This window comes from Spodoptera frugiperda, chromosome 14, assembly GCF_023101765.2.
Source record: "Spodoptera frugiperda isolate SF20-4 chromosome 14, AGI-APGP_CSIRO_Sfru_2.0, whole genome shotgun sequence".
Lineage (NCBI taxonomy): Eukaryota > Metazoa > Arthropoda > Insecta > Lepidoptera > Noctuidae > Spodoptera > Spodoptera frugiperda.
In genome coordinates this window covers 9,381,644-9,402,055 of record NC_064225.1, presented here as the reverse complement: position 1 = coordinate 9,402,055, position 20,412 = coordinate 9,381,644, and the positions used below count along the sequence as shown (strand labels likewise).

Here is a 20,412-nt window from a genome sequence, read left to right as displayed (position 1 = left end):
ACCTGACATCTACCATCAATGCACATGTCGAGACTGCCAGGTCTGCACCTCGTACCATCAGACACCCTCGCTGCAAGCACAGCTACCACCACGCGGTCCTCGTCATCCAGGGACACCGTCTGCAAGAGAAATTAGCACTTATAATAAGGAGCTTAAGGTACATTGTTTAGTGTTTGGATGGCTCATAGGTTATTGATATGTTTGCGTGGTCTATGACAATGATAGGAAATTGGATCTTAAATTAAAAGTCAAAGGAGTTATTATTAATTAAAGAACTTCTAGATTTTGCTTTTAATACTTTTTCCGAGGATTAGAATCTGAGACCCCCTGCCCAGCAGTCGCACTTGCGACCACTCGAGCAACGAGACATGCTTTTACAAATGATTTAAAAATGTATTTCATGATTTATTTTGCATTGAAAGCAAAATTTCATCTTAATAATTGTAAATCCTGTGTTTGAGATACAAAAAAAAAATATCCTTTATTTGTTTTTCTTTTTAAATTTCAATGTCTATTAGTGAAAAAAACAAAGCAGTAGGTATTTATTTGGACCAAAACCTTTTAGTACTTACTTATTTTCTTTTTTATTACAGTCCCATTGTGCGTTGTTCAAGTATTTAAAATTTAAAGTTCAATTGTTTAAAATATTTAAAATACAAACTTGAATTGTTTTTAATTTTGTTAATAGTTAGTACGGGTAAAAACAAAAACAGAATCATTTAGCATTGTTTTTTTTAAGTTAATACTTTAAAAGCATACAACTAAGTACTTAAATATTTCATTATTGTAATTGTACCTTTATTTTTTTTTCATTATTGTGATTACAATACAGATATTTATTTAACCCTTCGGGGATACAAAAAAATAATACGATACGTCTGTAATTGCATATAAATAGACAAAAAAAAAAAACGCAAAGAAAATCTAAAATTTAATATGATTTAAGTTTTTATCTAAACTGACATGGTCACTGGTAATATCATTAGAACTTAAAACGGGATATTTACCATGTTTATTAGTTTTTGTGAGTTTCCGATATTTCGGCACAGTTCATCCGTGATCATGGCGCTTGCTTGTAAATATCCCGTTTTAAGTTCTAATGAAATATGACTCAACATAGAACAAGGTTACCAAATGAATTTATCTCACAAAACCTAAGCGTCCAAAGTACTATCTACCTTGAATACTAAGATTCCCTCCTAACCTAGTTACAATTTAGTCTGGTGGACTCAAAAACTTTATTTTTGAAACTCTCTTTTGATACTAGACTGGCATTTTAAAGTTGTTTCCAGCTTTGCATTATGTATTTCGAGTTTCATCGTACGAGTATGAAGATGGGACATTCTACGCGGACGATTTCTATTTTAGAAGTGCCCGTATAAATGTTTTGCATCCTATTTCTGAGTTGTCGTCAACCTAGTTTTGAAAGGAGGTTAGCATTTTGATGTGAAGTTTTTTTATTTACCTAATTTAGGTTTTAAAGTGTGGGAGAGCTATGCTTCGGCATGAATGGGTCGGCTCGACCGGAGTGATACCACGGCCTCACAAAACCGACGTGAAACATCATAATATTTCGTTGTGTAAGTGATGTTACCGGAGGCCCAATTACCCCCCTTCCCAATCTGCCCAGGGCTGGGCTATTTAAAGGAGCTGGTGCCCTAAATATGCATCGAGAATGGCTACTGGAGTGAAATTTAATGAGTTAAAAAGCCCACTTTCTCTTGTGATTCTTTCGAGAACCTAGCCACATTTTGAGAGTAAGCTTGGTGATTAATGTTGCAAAACTTGTCCATGTGAGAAAAGGTATTTGGTCAGCAGTGAGCACTTATATAGACTATTGATGATGAAAAAAGAAATCTTTCAATACTTACAGGTTCAGGGCTCTGCCCCGAGTGCTGCGGCGTCCCCCTGCAGGTGAGGGCGCAGGGCTCGGCGTCATCTCGGTGCGCTCGCCAGTGGAACAGCTCCCCCCCATAGGGGGTGTCGTCGTGAGCGCTGCATTGCTGCTCCCGCCATATGTCCTCTTCTAGTAAGGAGACGTTGCCGCGACATGGCTGGTGGAAGAGAGAAGGAAGATTAGTGTTTATTCATTCATTAACATGTTTATGGGAGAAAAGGGCATACGGGCTGTTTATTTCACAATTTATTAAAGGACTAGCTTCCGCCCGCGACTCCGTCCGCGTGGATGTCGGTTTTCGCGTGGATGTTTTATTTCTCCATTTTGAGTAACTCTAACAATGACATCTTATAAATATCTATTGGACCCAAATCGGCGAGGCCCATGATAATTAAGGAGATCCCTCTATTGAGCTACTGCTGTTGAGGTCGCGTTCTGTAGTATAAAACTGAAAAAATAATTTTTATTCCTACGTATTTTTCCAGGATAAAAAGTATCCTATTTTATGCACAGGATAATAAGGTATAAATATACCAAATTTCATCGAAATCGAACCGTTAGTTTTCACGTGATGCCTGAACATACAGACAGACAGACAGACAAAAAAAATTTAATCACATATTTGGGTTTGGTATCGATCCAGTAACACCCCCTGCTATTTATTCTTTTAAATATTTTCAATGTACAGAATTGACCCTTCTACAGATTTATTATAATATAGCTTTTGCCCGCGACTTCGTTCGCGTGGAATAGTGACTTCCAGCAAATTTTTGGTTTTAACCACATAGTTCCCGATCTCGCGGAATCTCTTCAAAAATGAGATGTAGAAGATATTCCAGGGAACTCTTCAAAAATCAACATAATGAGATCTGCGTTTGAATTTAATAGATGTATACTCACTTAGGGCATTGAAAAAATAGTTTAAAAACGGACTTAAACTAAAGAAATATTATAATCTTTCCGAACTTAAGATGAAAACTAACTTAAAACTAAAGAAAGCTACGAATTACGAATTTATAACAATTAAAAAAGAAATTATATTACAACCTATCCTCTATGCTATAATATAAAAGAAACGACTTAAATCTAATCTATCTAATTAATTAATAAATTAGACTTACAATTTTAATTAGACTTAAAATTTCAAGTGTGGGAGAGCCATGCTTCGGCACGAATGGGCCGGCTCGACCGGAGTGATACCACGGCCTCACAGAAAACCGACGTGAAACAACGCTTGCGTTGTTTTTCGTTGTGTGAGTGAGGTTACCGGAGGCCCAATTCCCCCTTCCCAATCTTCCCCATTCCCGATTCCCGAACAACAACCCTTAAATTCCTAACTCCCAAAAAGCCGGCAACGCACTTGTAACGCCTCTGGTGTTTCAAGTGTCCATGGGCGGCGGCGATTGCTTACCATCAGGTAATACGTCTGCTAGATTGCCGGCTTGTTCCATAAAAAAAAAATGTCCGGAATAAATTTATTTTTATTTTTTGATTTTTGAAATAAAAACTATCCTATGTCCTTTCTAAGGTTCTAAACTATATCTGTACCAAAGAACATCGGGCATTTTTGTATGGGACACTTAACGTAATGGCACCAATGATCGACAAGCTCCAATGATCGACATTTTTTTCTCTGATTAGAGAAAATAAGAGTTATAATACGATTTTTTAATATGGCTATACTGTGGCATAGACAATACGCTTCCTGCTGTCATCCAGTGACATTTGAAAAAAAACCGCCATTTTTTTTACAAATGGCTGTGTGAAAACTTAGTTCGGCTAGTGTTCCTCATAAAATAACGGCATTTCTAAGCGGATTCTGTAAGAACGTAAGTACAAAATATGTTCATTATTTTCATATATTGAAACTTATATTAATTTGATGGTTTTTAAGCCGTATTATGGGAATGATAAGATCGATTTATGTTATAAAAAAAGTTAGGCGGTTATTTTTTTAACCTAAATTGCCGGTGTCGATTACTGGTCCTCAGAAATTGACTTGCTCCAATCATCGACGTGTGTCGATAATAATTTTATTAAAATTATTTTTGTGTAACCACGGAATATGGTTCTCTCTTTCCTTTGCAGAATTGTTAGATATTTAAATTAGGTTGATCAAAGTAGAGTTACCAGTATTCGACACGATGTCGATTAATGGGATTGAAATGTCGATAATTGGTTCATACAGATGTCTCCAAGAAAAAAACTACATTTAATAATGAACATACATTTTATAAACTAAATTTAGTAGGTATTTTATACATTAAATATATTACACTGATAATAATTCTTTCTGTTATAAAAATAAAATTTGTTTAACTGTGAAATAAATTATTTTTGGATTTGAATTTAAAATAATTGCTTTATTTTTTATGACTTAAGTACTTATATTGAATTTAAGTCAAAGGTCATGAATACTAGGTAAATACTTATCCATTTCGACACATTGCAATTCCATTAATTATTTGTTACATTTGACAAGAGAATACGGTGACCGACGGTCATCTTTTCTTTGCCGAATTGGTAGATATTTAAGTTACCAGTAATAGGTAATTGATTCTTACAGATGGCTCCGAGAAAAAACTACACTCTCGACCAGATTAAAAAAGCAGTTGAAGCTGTTAAGAATGGAGAAAAGATAGCAAGTGCTGCGCAACGTTTTGGAGTACCAAGAATTACTCTTCATGACAAAATAACACGAAGAACTTCCATTGGTTGTAGTATGGGGCCAAGTACCATCTTAACAAAAGTAGAAGAAGAAATTTTAGAAAAATGGTTATTAACTTTAGCTGAAAGGCATATTCCCTAACTAAAGACTGTCTACTGGACAGTGTTCAAAAACTAATAATTAATCAAAACAGGAAAAATCCTTTTACTAATAATAGGCCTGGTAAGAAATGGTTTCACTCATTCATGAAAAGACATCCAAACTTGTCACAAAGAGTACCAGATAACTTGTCGAGAGCTCGAGATAATGTATCGGAGGATAACATTAGGACCTGGTTTAAAGAAATCGAAAGTTATTTAGAAGAACATAACTTAAAAAATATTCTAAACAACCCACACAGGCTATTCAATGCAGACGAAAGCGCGTTTTTCTTGTCGCCGAAACCTGATCGTGTTATCTGCAAAAAAGGAGATAAACACCCTTATAGTAAGTATGGTGATGAGAAAGACAACCTTACTGTCCTTATCACGGGAAATGCAGCCGGAGACCTTGCCCCTCCAATGATCGTATTTAGTTATGAACGAATTCCTTCGTCTGTTGCTGCTAGTGTTCCCGATGAATGGGCAATAGGTAAGTCAGAAAGTGGGTGGATGTGCAGCAGCACCTTCTATGAATATGTGACTAATGTTTTCAACCCTTGGTTAGAGCAAAATAATATTGAAAAACCGATTTTATTCTTTTTGGATGGCCACAAATCCCATCTCACCCTACATTTATCAAATTTTTGCTCCCAAAACGGTATCGAGATCTTTGCCCTGTACCCAAACTCTACGCATATTTTGCAACCTATGGACTTGTCAGTATTCAGACCCCTCAAAGCACATTGGAGAAAAGCCGTGACGCAATGGAAAATGGAGAACCTTGGTCAAAATCTTCGTAAAGAGAATTTTGCTCCAGTACTTCAAAAATCACTCGCAAACATAACAAAAGATTGTGTGAAAAATGGGTTCAGAGCGGCGGGACTTTTTCCATTCGGGCCTGATTACATTGACATGTCCAAAATAAGACCAAAGGAAACCTCAACTAAAACTAATCCAGGGCAGACGGAATTTGTGAGATATTTAGAAAACGAAATAATAAAAGTTTTTTCAGCTGAAAAGTTAGACCTATTTAATAAATTATACTTTGAAAATAGAAGTTCACTGGAAAGTAACATCCCTAATGAAGATGTGGCTTTATATGTAATTTGGGCCAAAAATAAATCCGATGACGTGTGTCGTTTGGGTTTGTCGGATGCTGCTTCTACGTCGGACACTTTGGAAGAGGTAGACATAGTCTCAAATAATATAACCACTGCTCAGTTGATTGAAGTTTTAACCGAAGAATCACCAGGAATTGAAAACAGCGAGCAAACTAAAAATTCATCAAAAGATACCAATTCTAATGAGTTCATAGAAAGTGTTTCCTCAACACATAACTTGAAAGAATCAGTGGATACTGCCGTAGGTGTTCCATTTGAGTCCTTGTCTTCTATCGATGTAGTTAGAACAATAGAAGATCATCAAAATCAACAACCCAACTATAACACCAAAGTTGATACTATAATTAACCAATCTCTTCCACAACTCTCTTCGCTGACCGATTTACCTGAAGTTACAATAGATCCCGTAGTTGAACAACCTAACATTTATACTAATATTGATACATCAATTGACCAAGCACTTCCTCCACCGGCGTCGTCATCGTCTTCTGATATTCCCAGAATAGTAGAAGACTGCATATCTCAAGAACCCATAATTAATACTATGGTACTACAGGATATAACACCACAAAAGAAATCTATGGAAAGTGTTTTGGGAGTGATAGTACCATCTCCTTTTAAGAGAAGTCTGTTTTGGCCCGAAAAGGATAGTAACAAAAAGAAAATGAAACGAGAAAAGATTCCGTCAACAGTGACAAGTAAAGCTTGGAAAGAGTATCACGAGAAGAAAGAGGCCGAGAAAAATAAAAAACAACAAGAAAAGGAAGAAAGAGCGATACAGAAACTAGAAAAAAAGAAATTAAAGGAACAGTTAGCCAACGATAAGAAAAATAAAACATTAAAAACAAAGACAGTGAAAAGAAATATGATAAATCAAGAAGAATTGACTTCAGAATCCGATATGGATATTTCGTACGCTGAAAGTGAGCCTGTTTCTTTAGACTCTGACTTTGAGAATATGCCTTTGAGCAAACTCCCATCTTCAAAGGCCACTAAGTTAAAAAAAGGCAAGAAACTTACTATAGGAAGTTTCGTAATAATTAAGTATGAAGGGGAGTATTTTCCAGGCAAGGTTGTAAGCTTGAGAAAAAACGAATTCGAAATAAGTACAATGACTTTGACTACAGGAAATACTTTCAAATGGCCCAACGCTCCTGATAAAATGTTCTATGGCCGTACAGAAATAATTGAAGAAATAAAGGAGCCTATATGTCTTAACAAGAGAGGGTTTTATAGAATACCAGAAATGGATAAGTATTTACCCAATATTTATAACCTTTAAATAAAATTCAGATCTCGCTTTGTGATAAATATTAATTATAAGAAATAAGAAAAAAGATAAATGACTTATTTATTACAAAACAGATTCTATTTAAGTTTGTTACTTTTTTCATTGAATTTACTATTCGTTAAGGTAAAGATTACTTAAGTTTTATTACATGACTGATTATTAACTATTAGTTGTTAAGTAGTTATCTCATTCCAAAGGATTGTTTCTGTTTCTAAATAAGTATTTTATAATTATTAAATACCAAAAGAGTGATTAGAAATATAAAAAAATATATAATTAGTTTAGTAAGAGTATTTTTTTAATAAATATGTAACTATTGTTGATTTCCCTAATTTGTACTTATTTAATCTTATCAGAGTGTATAGTTTTATCAAAATAAAACAGTATTCAAGATTAAAGCTTATTTTGGTGAAGATTTTTAAAGTTTGTAGTCAGTGTTATTAGACTTGACAAATTTTATAAAAACAATGTATGAGTACCTAAACATAAAAGACAAATAAATTAATACTTACTGAATTGTTCCTTTTGATTACGGTCTAACTAATGTATCAAATCAGTCTACTGTCTCATTGCGGGTAATAGTCGATAACTGGGTGACGATAACTGGTAATTGTCGATAACTGGGTGTCGATAACTGGTAATTGTCGATAACTGGGTGTCGATAACTGGTAATTGTCGATAACTGGGTGTCGATTATTGGAGTTCTAGTGTCGAATATTGGGGATTTTATTAATATTTATTATTTTTGGTTTTAATACTAGTCCACATCATATTTATAAATGAAAATATAGCCTATTCATATCTCAAGGACATATTTTATCGTATACAACGTCACTTTTATTTTAAAACACAATAAAATACTCGTAATCTTAGAAACAAACACACCACCTTCTAAAACTGTCGATCATTGGTGCCATTACGTTACCTACGGCGAACAAAAATAAAATTAGGTACGGTGGATAGGCAATTAAATCTAGTTCACAATGGTATAGTTCCCATATCTGTGGGTCGTGGCAATAAGGAGAAATTGGACATTTAAAAAATATTTATAAATGTTTTTGGGCAATAATTGAAGAGGAAAAAGGGAATCAAAAATAATTAAAACAACATATTTTTCTCTTAACTTTTGGCGAAGGACTGCGATGATGATGACGAAGGACTGCGATGTAGTAAGATAAGCTAGCTACCTGCGCGAGCGCAACATAATACCAGTTTTAAGACTATGGGCGAGAGTGAGAACGAAACATGCACATCAACTTGACGGATTTAGTCTGATTGGGTTTACAAAAATACCACGGAGTGATATTTTAACTTACTGAGCGGTTGTTTAGTAATTAGGAAAAATAGTCAACTTAAAATATCATTTTCATTTTACTAATTATTTCCATTTTCCCATTATTGTGAATCAAAATAACTACACAATATTAAATATGATTGCAAACACTATCATTTAAAAATATTTTGGTTTATGTTCGCGACTTTTAAAAAATCGGGTAAAAAACGCCCGATGTCCTTTCAACCAAATCCGTCAAATAGTTGCGGAGATTAATGGTATAAGCATAGAATAGTGTTCGACGTGATTCTTTAATTTGACATAACTTTTTTATTTATGAACCGATTGACATGAAACAAACACTAAATGTTAATTGAAGCATACCATAATATATTCCTGAAAACCGCATCCAACTCGGATCAGCCGTTTCTGAGATTAGCTCGCATAGACAAACAGACAAACAGATAAACAGACAAACAGACAAAAAAAGTTAATTACATTTTTGGGTTCGACATCGACATAACAATAACCCCTGCTATTTTTTTTATTTTTATTTTCAATGTACAGACAGCACTTTTCTACGATTTTATTATATGTATAGATAAACAACCTTCCAATCTTCCCAATCCTCGATTCCCCAACAACCCTTAAATTCCTAGCCTCAAAAGGCCGACAACGCAGTTTTAACGCCTCTGGTGGTTCAAGTGTCCATGGGTGGCGGTGATTGCTTACCATCAGGTGATCCGTCAGTTCGTTTACTGGGTTATTTCATTACAAAAATACAGACCACATGATAGCTAGTGATCAGTCAGATCAGCCGTCTATAGACATTCTAAACCCTAGAAGAATAAAACCGAATCCATTTTTGGTCTTTATTAAAGAAGAAAGTTGCTTTCTTTTCTTTTACATAGTTTCGTTCATTTAATTGTTTCTTTCGGAACCAACAATCCATTTATAGCCTCCAATACTTCCACATAAACCATTCTACCCAAAATACAGGAAAATACACTTCTACTAAAGTAACCAAAACCAACATCACTGCATTATAGCACCTATTTCTAAGAGAATAAAGTTCTTTATGAGATTGTTACGTCTGAGGCGTTAAATCCGTGCTATTAACACATAAGGTTTAGGTCACACGCTACAAAGTAATTCGGTTTGAAGTACTAATCGTTGTATTTATTGGAGCTATTATAGTTTCGATTATCAACTCATTATTGCTAGTAGGGGCCGCTCTAGAAGAATAAATAGTGACCTCTTTTGTGAGAATGTGACGGAAGCTTAGGAAATAAGTTTGTTACATTGTACATTTTTATTGGATAGGATTGAAGGCGAGGTGAGAGGGAGTGTCAGACTCTTGCTGCCTAAAAACCAACCCGTTCCTACTCCTGCTTGGAGTTATAACTCCTGGTTGGAAGGATAGCATGGGCCGGCTCCGGCTCGAAAAGCAGGAGAAGGAATGGGGTGGTTTTAGCCAGTAAGAGTCTGACACTCCCTCTCGCCTCGCCCAAGGCGGGAGAAGTCAATGGATGATTTTACCCCTCAAAAAAAAGTATGGGCTAACGAGGAGACAGATAACCTGCTGAGAAGCGATCAGTGCGAACACACGACACCAGAGGAGTTACAAGTGCGTTGTCGGCCTTTTGGAGCAGCACTTGGGCCTCCTTTAACCTAATTTCACACAATGCAAGCGTTGCTTCACACTAGTTTTCTGTGAGACCGTGGTAAGGACATAATATCACACTTTAACTGCACCGCTCCAACGCAACGATATACATGTCATTTAAATTTAATCATTAAATCTTATGCCGTATGATATATTTCGGAATGTCAATACAAAAAGGCTACTAGCGCGCTCCTGGTTGAAGCACCAGCGGACCGACTTGGGTAGTGCTTTAATCATAGCATTACCATTTCGTGATTGACTATGGTATACATGTTTTACTTGATTGATCCCGTCAACATCTTCACAGTTGGCGCGGTGGCTTAGCAACTGGCTGCCGTGCAATGTGTAGCGAGTTCAATTCCCGCACGGAGCAACTCTTTGTGTGATCCACAAATTGTTGTTTCGGGTCTGGGTGTCATGTGCATGTGAACTTGTATGTTTGTAAACGCATCCACGACACAGGACAAAATCCTCGTGTGGGGCAACGTTTAAAAAAATCTACACTCTGGTACTCCACACAGGTACCTATATCAAAATGCAAATAAACAAACTGACTTATACAAATAAATAACTTCAGAATATATAATTTAGAGAAATAAAAAATAATTATTATCGGTTGCATTTGATATCAAAGTCAATATTATGAAACTGTCAATAGACCGAATATTTCCTGGTAAAACGTGCAGAGCAATTATTTACTCGCAAATAGATTGTGACCAAATGTTAAATTTATATTTAATTCTAGGAATAGCTAATAGAGCTAGTATTTATTTTAATAGGTTATTTTTTATTTTAATTTTAAAAAGTATGTAGGTAAATGAAAATAGTAATTAATCGACCGTGTGTTGACAACGGAACGTAAAACCTGAAGATGATTGATTGTTAGCCAAGTGTGGAGATTATGAACCTAGAGTTGCGGACAACGTAACAGGTTACCGGGACTCCGGTTCAAAGCAGGAGGTGCCATTGGATGATAACTCCCCTCTCAAAAAAAAAAATCCTATTTTTGAGGGGGGAAAATCATGCAATGACTTCTCCCGCCCTGGGCGAGGCGAGAGGGAGTGTCAGACTCTTACTGACTAAAAACCACCCCGTTCCTACTCCTGCTTTTCGAGCCGGAGCCCGATAAACCCGCTTGGAGATTATTAAGAGCCTTTAATATTGTTATCATAGATACTTATAACTTATAAACACCCCGTTCCTACTCCTGCTTTTCGAGCCGGAGCCCCGGTAAACCCGCTAGGTAGTCCGCAGCTCCAGGTGATTAAGATTGTTGGGAGCCGCTGGATACAAGTCGCTATCAACTAGGTCTCCCGCAGGTCCGGTCGGGAATAAATAAAGAACCTAGCCTACACAACTTCTACATTAGTTAAGCCTACTCCTGAATAAGATAAAAGGCACGATACTATAGAAATGTAGGTTAAACATATAATAGAACAGCTCCTATTATTACAAAATTAGGTTACAGAGAAGGAATACGTTTTGTTTGCTATCGCCGACCAAATCTAGGGCACGTATATTATCGGACTCGAAGGCGGTGCGGCGAGGTAAGGCTCGGATCTTGTTCGGGTATTTGCGGATATCTTTGAATAGTCTTAGTTCTATTAAAGTGCAGTGTTATATTGAAATGCAACGGTGATAATGTGGTTTGTGATAATGATGTTTAGCTTTTGCGTATGACTCGTGGAAACGTCGACTTTAAAACTTGAATGTTCATTTATGCCTATTGTGTCCTTATTTTAAAATTAAATCAATAAATAAAACATTACACACACTATCATGCATAGTATCTGATCGTATTTGACAAAACGTCAAAATCGACAGACATTGCGATGATATTCTCACGTCTCATATGAATAGAGTTTTCCTGTTCATGATGCGCCGGAATATATTAATTTGAATTTTACAAAACTAATAGCAATTCGTTAAATAAAAATTATCCTTGAATGTATGTTAAGTGGTATTGTAAATTAAATCGTATATGGTCGAATTTCGACCACTAGGCGACCACTAGTGTCTATAATTCAGGCAATAATACAAATAGACACTCCATTTTTATTTATTAGTGAAGATGTAGATTAAATAGTAGCAACTAAAAATCATGGTTTAATATGGAGAAGCTTTACTAATTTCGAGTCACAGAGGGATTCTTCATCATGAGCTTTCATTGCGGATTTTTAGTTAATTTAGTATGTCTCACGATAGTTAAATATTATAAGAAGATACATGTCATCAATATTAGTAATTTTAATAACTCCCTTGTGTCTATTTCATTAATTTGCTACATATAACTTTTAATTATTTTCCAATTTTATATTTGCTCAAAGTACTTTATTATTTTGTATGTCATACGTAAAATATTAGAGTTTGAATTGAAAATTAAAAATGTAGTGATGGGACAAAAGAAATGAATGATGCTTCATGAAACAAAATAATTGAATTTCCGAGAATACTAATATGATGAAATTTCTTCTAACTGTGATGAAATTTCGACTAAATAATATTTCACCAAAAATACTATATAAAAAACTAGCCAAATATTAATGGAGCTGCTTGTTTCTCTCAAAAAAAAAATAATGAAACTGTATGTTTATTTCTAAGAAGAAGACTGACTAATTTATTTATTTTATAGCATAAGCACGTAAACGAGCAGACGGATCACCTGATGGTAAGCAATCATCGCCGCCTATTTTCTGTTCGGTTCTGTTATATTAAAGACTTCTTCTTTGTTATAACAGAACCATATAAATTTTGGTCTCCAACCGGCCTGCACTGCCAATTATTGAGAATATGGGAAATCCTCTTATGTAAAGACGGTCTATCACCTATCAGCATTCGGCAGTCGCATCTATAAAAATCCATAAAATTAACGACCCAATTCTCATAATAAAATTCTCAATTCACGATACATCATAAATAATTTACACCACAATTGAAAAAAAAATAAAAAAGTTAAAAGCCTAACCCCCATTGAAGAGGCTGCCACTCACACCGCAGCGTAATTTGCATTCACTGAAAAGGATATTGTAGTCCATCCACTCACGAACTTAATCGGCTCTTCTTCAGAAAGGGCGAGAGCCACGCGTTTAGAATGATAATGAGTTGCTCGCTTCGGTATTATTGACTCCCGGCGTTTTTAAATCTGATTGGTCGCTTCTCGACGTTCTTTTTTCAAGATAATTCTCTGTCTGGAGTTTTTAGCTTTTGTTTGTTTCTTTATATCTTGTTAGGGAAATCGAATTTATTGGAATAAATGTATTATGTATATTGGAATAGAACTCAATTTTGTTTAGACGATGCAAATTTTGTACGTGTATTCAGATTTTTTGAATGTCTGGTAAATAAAATCAAATTGTGGACGGGATTGGGTTGTTTAGTCTGTCATACATAAATTGTTTTGACTTATCTATAGATTACAATGTATTGATATTATAACTTTTTTTGTTTTTAATGTGACTGACTGACTGCTTCGTTGGACAAGGGGTCTTGGGTTCGATTCTCAGGTCGGGCATTATATTATTTGCTTTTTTCGGCTTTTCCAAAAATTCTCAGTGGTAGCACGGATTCTGGAATGTACCCGGTATATGGCAATAGGATCATCACGTATTACATGGGACTTATAACACAAATGGTGAAAAAGTGGATGTACATTGTATAGCGACATTACATTACGTGTTGTAATATGCACCTCTGCCAACCCCTTCGGGGATAAAAGGCGTCGCATTTGTTTCTAATGTAGATACGAAATGAGAATAGAACCTTTTATCATACATAATGTATGCTTCTGGCCTCCTATTATCGTAGTACTGAGTAGGTATTTAAAAACAACATTGTTTGACTAGGTATTTATGAAGCCTAGAACTCCTCACCCCTTCATAATTATGTTCATATCAGATTTTATAAAAATATCCCTCACGACCGTCGAATAGGTACGTACTTTGTTAAAATTTTGCAAAACGGTCGTTGCTATGAAAATTTATATGTCGTATAAAATTTGATTACTGTTTTTGTTGAGAGCATGGATGTAATGATAGCCCTGCCACGGTATATACAAGGTATTTACCCTGGTACACTATGATATACATCCTGTATTCATAATATCAAGTGTGGTTAACATAAAGATGCTTTATAGAGACACCAAAAATTAATTTTGATTTGTATAAGCTGGTAAACGAGCAGACCTAGGAATATGGGGGAAAACCGGGGGATCTGGCAACTGGGCTGGGCTGGTCACATCTGCCGCATGTCAGAGGAGCGGTGGGCAAAACTCACTACTGAGGAGAGTCCGCTCTACGTCCACAAACTTCGCGGTAGGCTCAGAAGAACTGATTCAGAGGTGCGGAATACCTAGCGGGTTTACCGGGGCTCCGGCTCGAAAAGCAGGAGTAGGAACGGGGTGGTTTTAGTCAGTAAGAGTCTGACACTCCCTCTCGCCTCGCCCAAGGCGAGAAAAGTCATTGGACGACTTTCCGCCTTCAAAAAAACTCGACGTCTATGACAAGGGTTGGCCTAGAGGTAGAGGAGGAGGATAGAGCGGCCTTTGCCCTGCACGTGGATGATCATGGCTGAAATCTAAATCATAATCAAATCATCATAGCTGAAATCTAAATCATATATATTTTTTAAAGAAGTAAATTATCTGATTAAACTAAAAACTCATCATTCCACTTCTGAATATTCAAGTAACGTAACAGTCAATATTACTTAGTTACAACGCGTAAACCTTGAAGTTACATTATGAGTGAATCTGGCAAACAATAGCCGGTACAAGTTCACACAATGCCAACATTAGGCGATGACTTCAGCCAACTCCTTGCGGGACACTGGGTACAGTTCGCGACAGAAATGTCTTACCATTTTATAAAATAAAACATGAACACTATCAATTGACTGCACGGTGGGCGTTGGACATGTGAACTTGTATGTTTGTAAACGCACTCATTACACAAGAGAAAATCCTAGAGTGGGGCAACGTTTATGTAAAAAGAAATTAAATTATATATTACGATACATATTTTATTATATTATCGATACAATAAATTAACTTTGTAAAATGAAAATTTTAAACTAATATTTCTTGGGAAAGGCTTACAGAATGGATTTTAATAAAGATTTGAAGATATGATACAAATACTGGTCTAGGAAGCCACATCTACTCATCTATACGAGTAGCACACATCCATAGCACACATCTTTCCATATAAAAAACATATCTTAGTTGAGTCCGTTTCCACCAGTGCTAAACTATGTGTACCAATGAATATGATTGGTGAATACATACAAACATATATACATTCAATAAAAGCGCACTAAATAAAATATAGGTATTTTTTTATTAAACCTAAAGTCGTGCAACGTCGATTCAATTGCAAATATCACCACATCTACGAAATATCGACACATTTTTGTCACTGACTGTACATTTGTGAATTGTAACAAGTTCGGGTGATCTTATAGCAAAGTTAGGCGGTCACACCCCGTGTGAACCGGGAATCGAATCCGCGTCATTGTTTTATTGTTTCACGAAGTTTTCTCGCTCTGATTTATTATTCAGTGAACGTACTGACATTTGTCTGTTTTACAGTGTTTCGTTGGGAAAACGTTTTCCTTAGTTTTCGGCTTGTTACCTAGTTTGGGATTATTGTGTAATTGTGTGTTCTCTTGTTTAGACTTGTATAGCTGTTCTTGTGTCACGGACTTGAGTGTTTGAACTTTATAAGAAAAGGTGACCTTTGTGTTTGTTTCGGTGTTTATTTCAGAGAAATAACTTGTTTTAAGAAACGGCATTCAATTTTCTTTACCGTCTTATTTTTTTTAAATCAGGTGTTATCCCTAAAATTAAAAGTTTTTAATATGTATTCTACTTTACACATCAACGTCAACACGGCCACAGCTGAGCAAAGGCCTCTTGACACACGAAGCATTAATTTGAGCATTAATCACCACGATTGCTAAATAGCAGATAGGCGATTTCAAACTTATAATTAGAAATTATAAGCCCAGGTTTCCTCACGATGTTTTCCTTCACCGTTTGTCAGTGGTGCTTAAATAATCTTAAAAAGTACATATAACTTGGAAAAAGTCACATTGGTACTTGCTGTTGGTAGGTTTTGAACACGCACCCTCATACATGAGAAGCGAGCGTCTTGAAACCTCCGAGCCAACTTGACTATTTCCATTCCTATTCTACTTTATAAATATTGACTACAGTTTTAAAAACACAAAACTAGAAATTGTTAGTAAATTCACCCTTCTGGGCTTAGATATAGACAGAAAAATAAATTGGAAATCTCACATCAATAAATTAAAAGCTAAATTGTCCAAATTCTCCTACGCACTCCGTGAGATCAAAAAAACCACAGATCTCAAAACAGCACTAGTCACTTACTACGCATATGGCTATGCATGGCTTAAATACGGTGTTATCTTATGGGGAAATAGCACAGATGCGCCGACATTATTCACCATACAGAAAAAACTTATCAGGATTATAGTAAACATCGAAGATACTGATAGTTGCAAACCGCATTTCAAAGAACTAAAAATTCTTACACTACCCTGCCTATATATCTTTGAAATGTGTAAATTTGTACGTAACCACCCAGAATTCTACAATAAAAGACAAGAAATACAAAATAAAATTTCTCTGAGACACAAAAATAGATTAAACCTACCTACATCTAGACTAAAAATGCATACTTCTAGTACCTGTGTTATTTCAATAAAACTATGCAATAAATTACCTGAAGAAATAAGGAATATAAGTTAATACAGTAGCTTCATAAATAAACTAATAATATTTCAGTTGAATAAAGTATATTACAACATAAATGAATATTTATCTGACAAACTATAAATAAATAAATATTATAAAATGTAAGATAACAATGAACCTAGTACAATAAGTGCATTTTTTTTTCTATCGTATTATATAATATAATATGCACTTTGTGAACATCCTAGACAATTGTTACGGGTAGTCAGAATTAAGTACCTAGTATATTTTAAGATCTCATTAATTATAAAAAGTTATGTGTTCCTAAACAAACCGTAAGATGAATAATAATTGTTTTATCTGGGGGCACGGTAGTGCCCCCGCCAAGACGAGCCAAGCGAAGCGCAAGCGCAAGGGCACTACCTACCTTTTCTCGAAGCGCTTCGTCGTATTTTTGAACCTTCATAACTTGAGTTTGGGTTATACCAGATAAACAAAATTTTCAGGATATAATGTCAGTGGTAGACTTAATAAACCTCTAAAGTTTCAATTGCATAGCTCTTATACTTTAGATTTTATTGATATCTAAAATACCCCGATTTCGTCACTCACTCACTCACTCACTCACTCACTGATGATCAACAAAATTCTTAAGGTACTTCCTGAAGTCCTAGAAAACTGAAATTTGGTATGTAAGCTAGTATTAGTACCCAAACAACAAAAAAATTCTAAAACTTGGAACTTTTACCCCCCAACCCCTTAAACTAGGGGGTGAAAGTTTGTTCGAGACTTCCGCAACTTTTGACGCTAGAGGTCTGAATGCGGCCGCGGAGGGGTAAAAATCTGAAATAGGGAAACTTAATTCCCTATTTCCTGCTTGAAATCTGAAAATTATACACAAGTACATAGAACACAAACTTTTCATCAAATCAAAACATTATCCTACCCATAAGTACTTAGATATGAATAATATTACTACACTTCACTTCGGTAAGTGTTTATCCCACCCAAAACATAAATGTTAAAGGGTGCCAAGTTCGATAATATTGGAATGCTTCGCCTATAAAAGAAGTGAGATCTAAATAAGTACCAAGTTCCATACACAGACCTCAGTTAAAAATGATATAACAAGTTGGCAAGTTTTCACACACTTTGTTATAAACCTACTAAACGCAATGAGTCAAGTATATAATTTTCTATTAAAACTTGCCAAGTTATATCATTTTTAACTGAAGTCTGTGTATGGAACTTGGTACTTATTTAGATCTCACTTCTTTTATAGGCGAAGCATTCCAATATTATCGAACTTGGCACCCTTTAACATTTATGTTTTGGGTGGGATTTCATTTATTTTTGTAAGGTTTATTTTCTTTTTTTCTTATTTTACTTTACTTTGACTAAATACAAACCTTCGTAACGAATTTTAGGTCGGTACGACCATTGGAAGATATAGATAATTATTTTGTGTTAGTTCCTTAGGGGTATGAATTTACACCTTCATTATTTTTAAAACCGACTCACACTTGGCCATTTTCAGATTTTTTCCTTTACCTTGACCTAAAGACCTACCTCCATGCCAAATTTCAAGTCAATACGACCATTGGAAGTGGTCTAGGTTTTTGATGAGTGAGTCAGTCAGTGAGTGTATAGTAAAAATAGCGATTTTCTGACGTCAATATCTCAAGACCTACAATAGGTACATTAATGAAATTTTGTATTTTAGATAAGTAAGTAGATCTCGACAGATACTAGAAATTTCATATGCGTAGATAAAATAGATTTTGAGTTATAGGTGGGTCGAACTTGGCCCGAAATGGTTCGTGTAATATAACCCACGGCCGGTGTGTCGGTTTTTTGCTCGAACTTGGCGGACACACTGCCGTGTGTCTAGATTAATCAACCTATACTTTTGAACATAAGCATCGTAAGTATAGTATGCGCCAACGCCCGCCGCCTGCCCCCTCGTCCCCGCGCAGTAGCTAAAAATAATCGGCCCGTCAGCGAGCGCGGCACCCGAACGCGGGCAGACGCGCGAGGTCAGACGTCGTTGACGGTTGTCTCGTTGAATGAAAAGTTTTCGGAATATTTCGGTGATTTAAAAGTTTGCTATCGCGGAGAAAAAAACCATTTGCCTAATATTTAATTGTTAGTAGTTTAGTAGGTAAAGGTTTAGATACTAGTGTATTAATTTTCATTGATAAAAAGTATTAGGATTACGTTTGCAATTTTCTTATAAATTTAGTAGTTTAGTAGGTGAATTTGTCGCTCATTTTATCTTTCTATCATAAGCAACCTACAAAAAGAAATGAAATCCCACAAAAACATTTCATGTTAAATGTTGCCAAGACGAGACCATATAGCTCGCACTGTCAAAAAGTAATCAGATCCCGTGTAGAGCCAAGTTTCTAACCCTATACTTTTGAACTGGCGAGTTGGCCGCACGGAAAGAGTTTAGAAGATTGAATAGATTTTTAAGCTCAAGCCCATATGACGAATAGCAAAAAGTCCGTGCGGCCGACTCACCAGTTCAAAAGTATAGGGTTAGAAACTTGGCTCTACACGGGATCTGATTACTTTTGACAGTGCGAGCTATATGGTCTCGTCTTGGCAACATTTAACATGAAATGTTTTTGTGGGATATAATGTTATGTTTAGTTTTAAGCCTTAGTTTGTATCTTTAAAATTGCTGTGCCCAAACAGGGTCCACGATTTGTTACTTTTATCTGTAAGACTAAAACATCTATGTACATACAATTGTGGAAAGCAAATAAATGAATATGAATATGAATAATATCATCACATAATATTTTAGGACTAACAGACCCATTTACAGCTATAGTTAAGTTCTTCCCATTTTCACAACAAATGGAGTCCAGAACCACATTTTTTTCTCCAGTACATCTATCGCTGTGATGAAACGTAGCATTAGTAGTGACTAATACTCGTCCAGACGCAACAAACATTGGCTTAAGTACACTTCGGTGTAACGAGGTCCCGTGCTAAGTCAAACTATTAATCAGATCGAACGAACTTGGGTAGAATTACTTGTGATAATATATAAGTATGGAATGTGTGGTTGTTTGTACGCATTTTATGTGTGTACAGAATGATTTTTTATTAGGTAGGGTGGTAAATGAGTTGTCTGTTTACCTGATGGTATGCAAACGGTGCCGTCTATATGCCGAAATAAGCAGAAAAAACACCAGAAGTATTTATAAGGACATAATAATAAAACATGACAGCTGTATACCAGCACAGTCACAAATGCATTGCTGACCTGTTTAATGTCAAGGATTTGAGCATTGGTGATTAGAAGATAGAAGACGCCATACAAATTTTGCAATTTTTCTGTATTTTTTCCTTCGAATATGTCTATTAGTCTTAGTAGTTTAACCCCAAAAATACAATAAGCAAGTTCCTCATCATCAGTTTCTTTCCATTCACTGCCACAGACCTCCCTCAGTACGTTACTAAGCTCGATCTTGAGCTCTTCGCAACCAACCACTGCCAGCCACACAACAGATTATCGTCACTCCACCTAGCTAGATAGCACCGTACACTACGTTTGCCGCTGCGGACTACCTAGCGGGTTTACCGGGGCCCCGGTTCGAAAAGCAGGAGTAGGAACGGGGTGGTTTTTA

At 35.7% G+C, this 20,412-nt stretch overlaps 1 protein-coding gene across 7 annotated transcripts in view; it reads right to left on the bottom strand.

Annotated features, from left to right (window-relative positions):
* The window catches only part of LOC118279393 (protein madd-4), a 409,330-nt gene that overhangs the window by 62,762 nt on the left and 326,156 nt on the right, over nucleotides 1-20,412 (bottom strand). For all 7 annotated transcript variants that reach the window (XM_050698354.1, XM_050698357.1, XM_050698353.1 and 4 more), the window contains exons 7-8: nucleotides 1,872-2,054; nucleotides 3-119 (exon numbers count right to left, since the gene is read on the bottom strand). In XM_050698354.1, coding sequence (XP_050554311.1) covers nucleotides 3-119; nucleotides 1,872-2,054 — 300 coding nt within the window. The remainder of the gene's footprint in view (nucleotides 1-2; nucleotides 120-1,871; nucleotides 2,055-20,412) is intronic.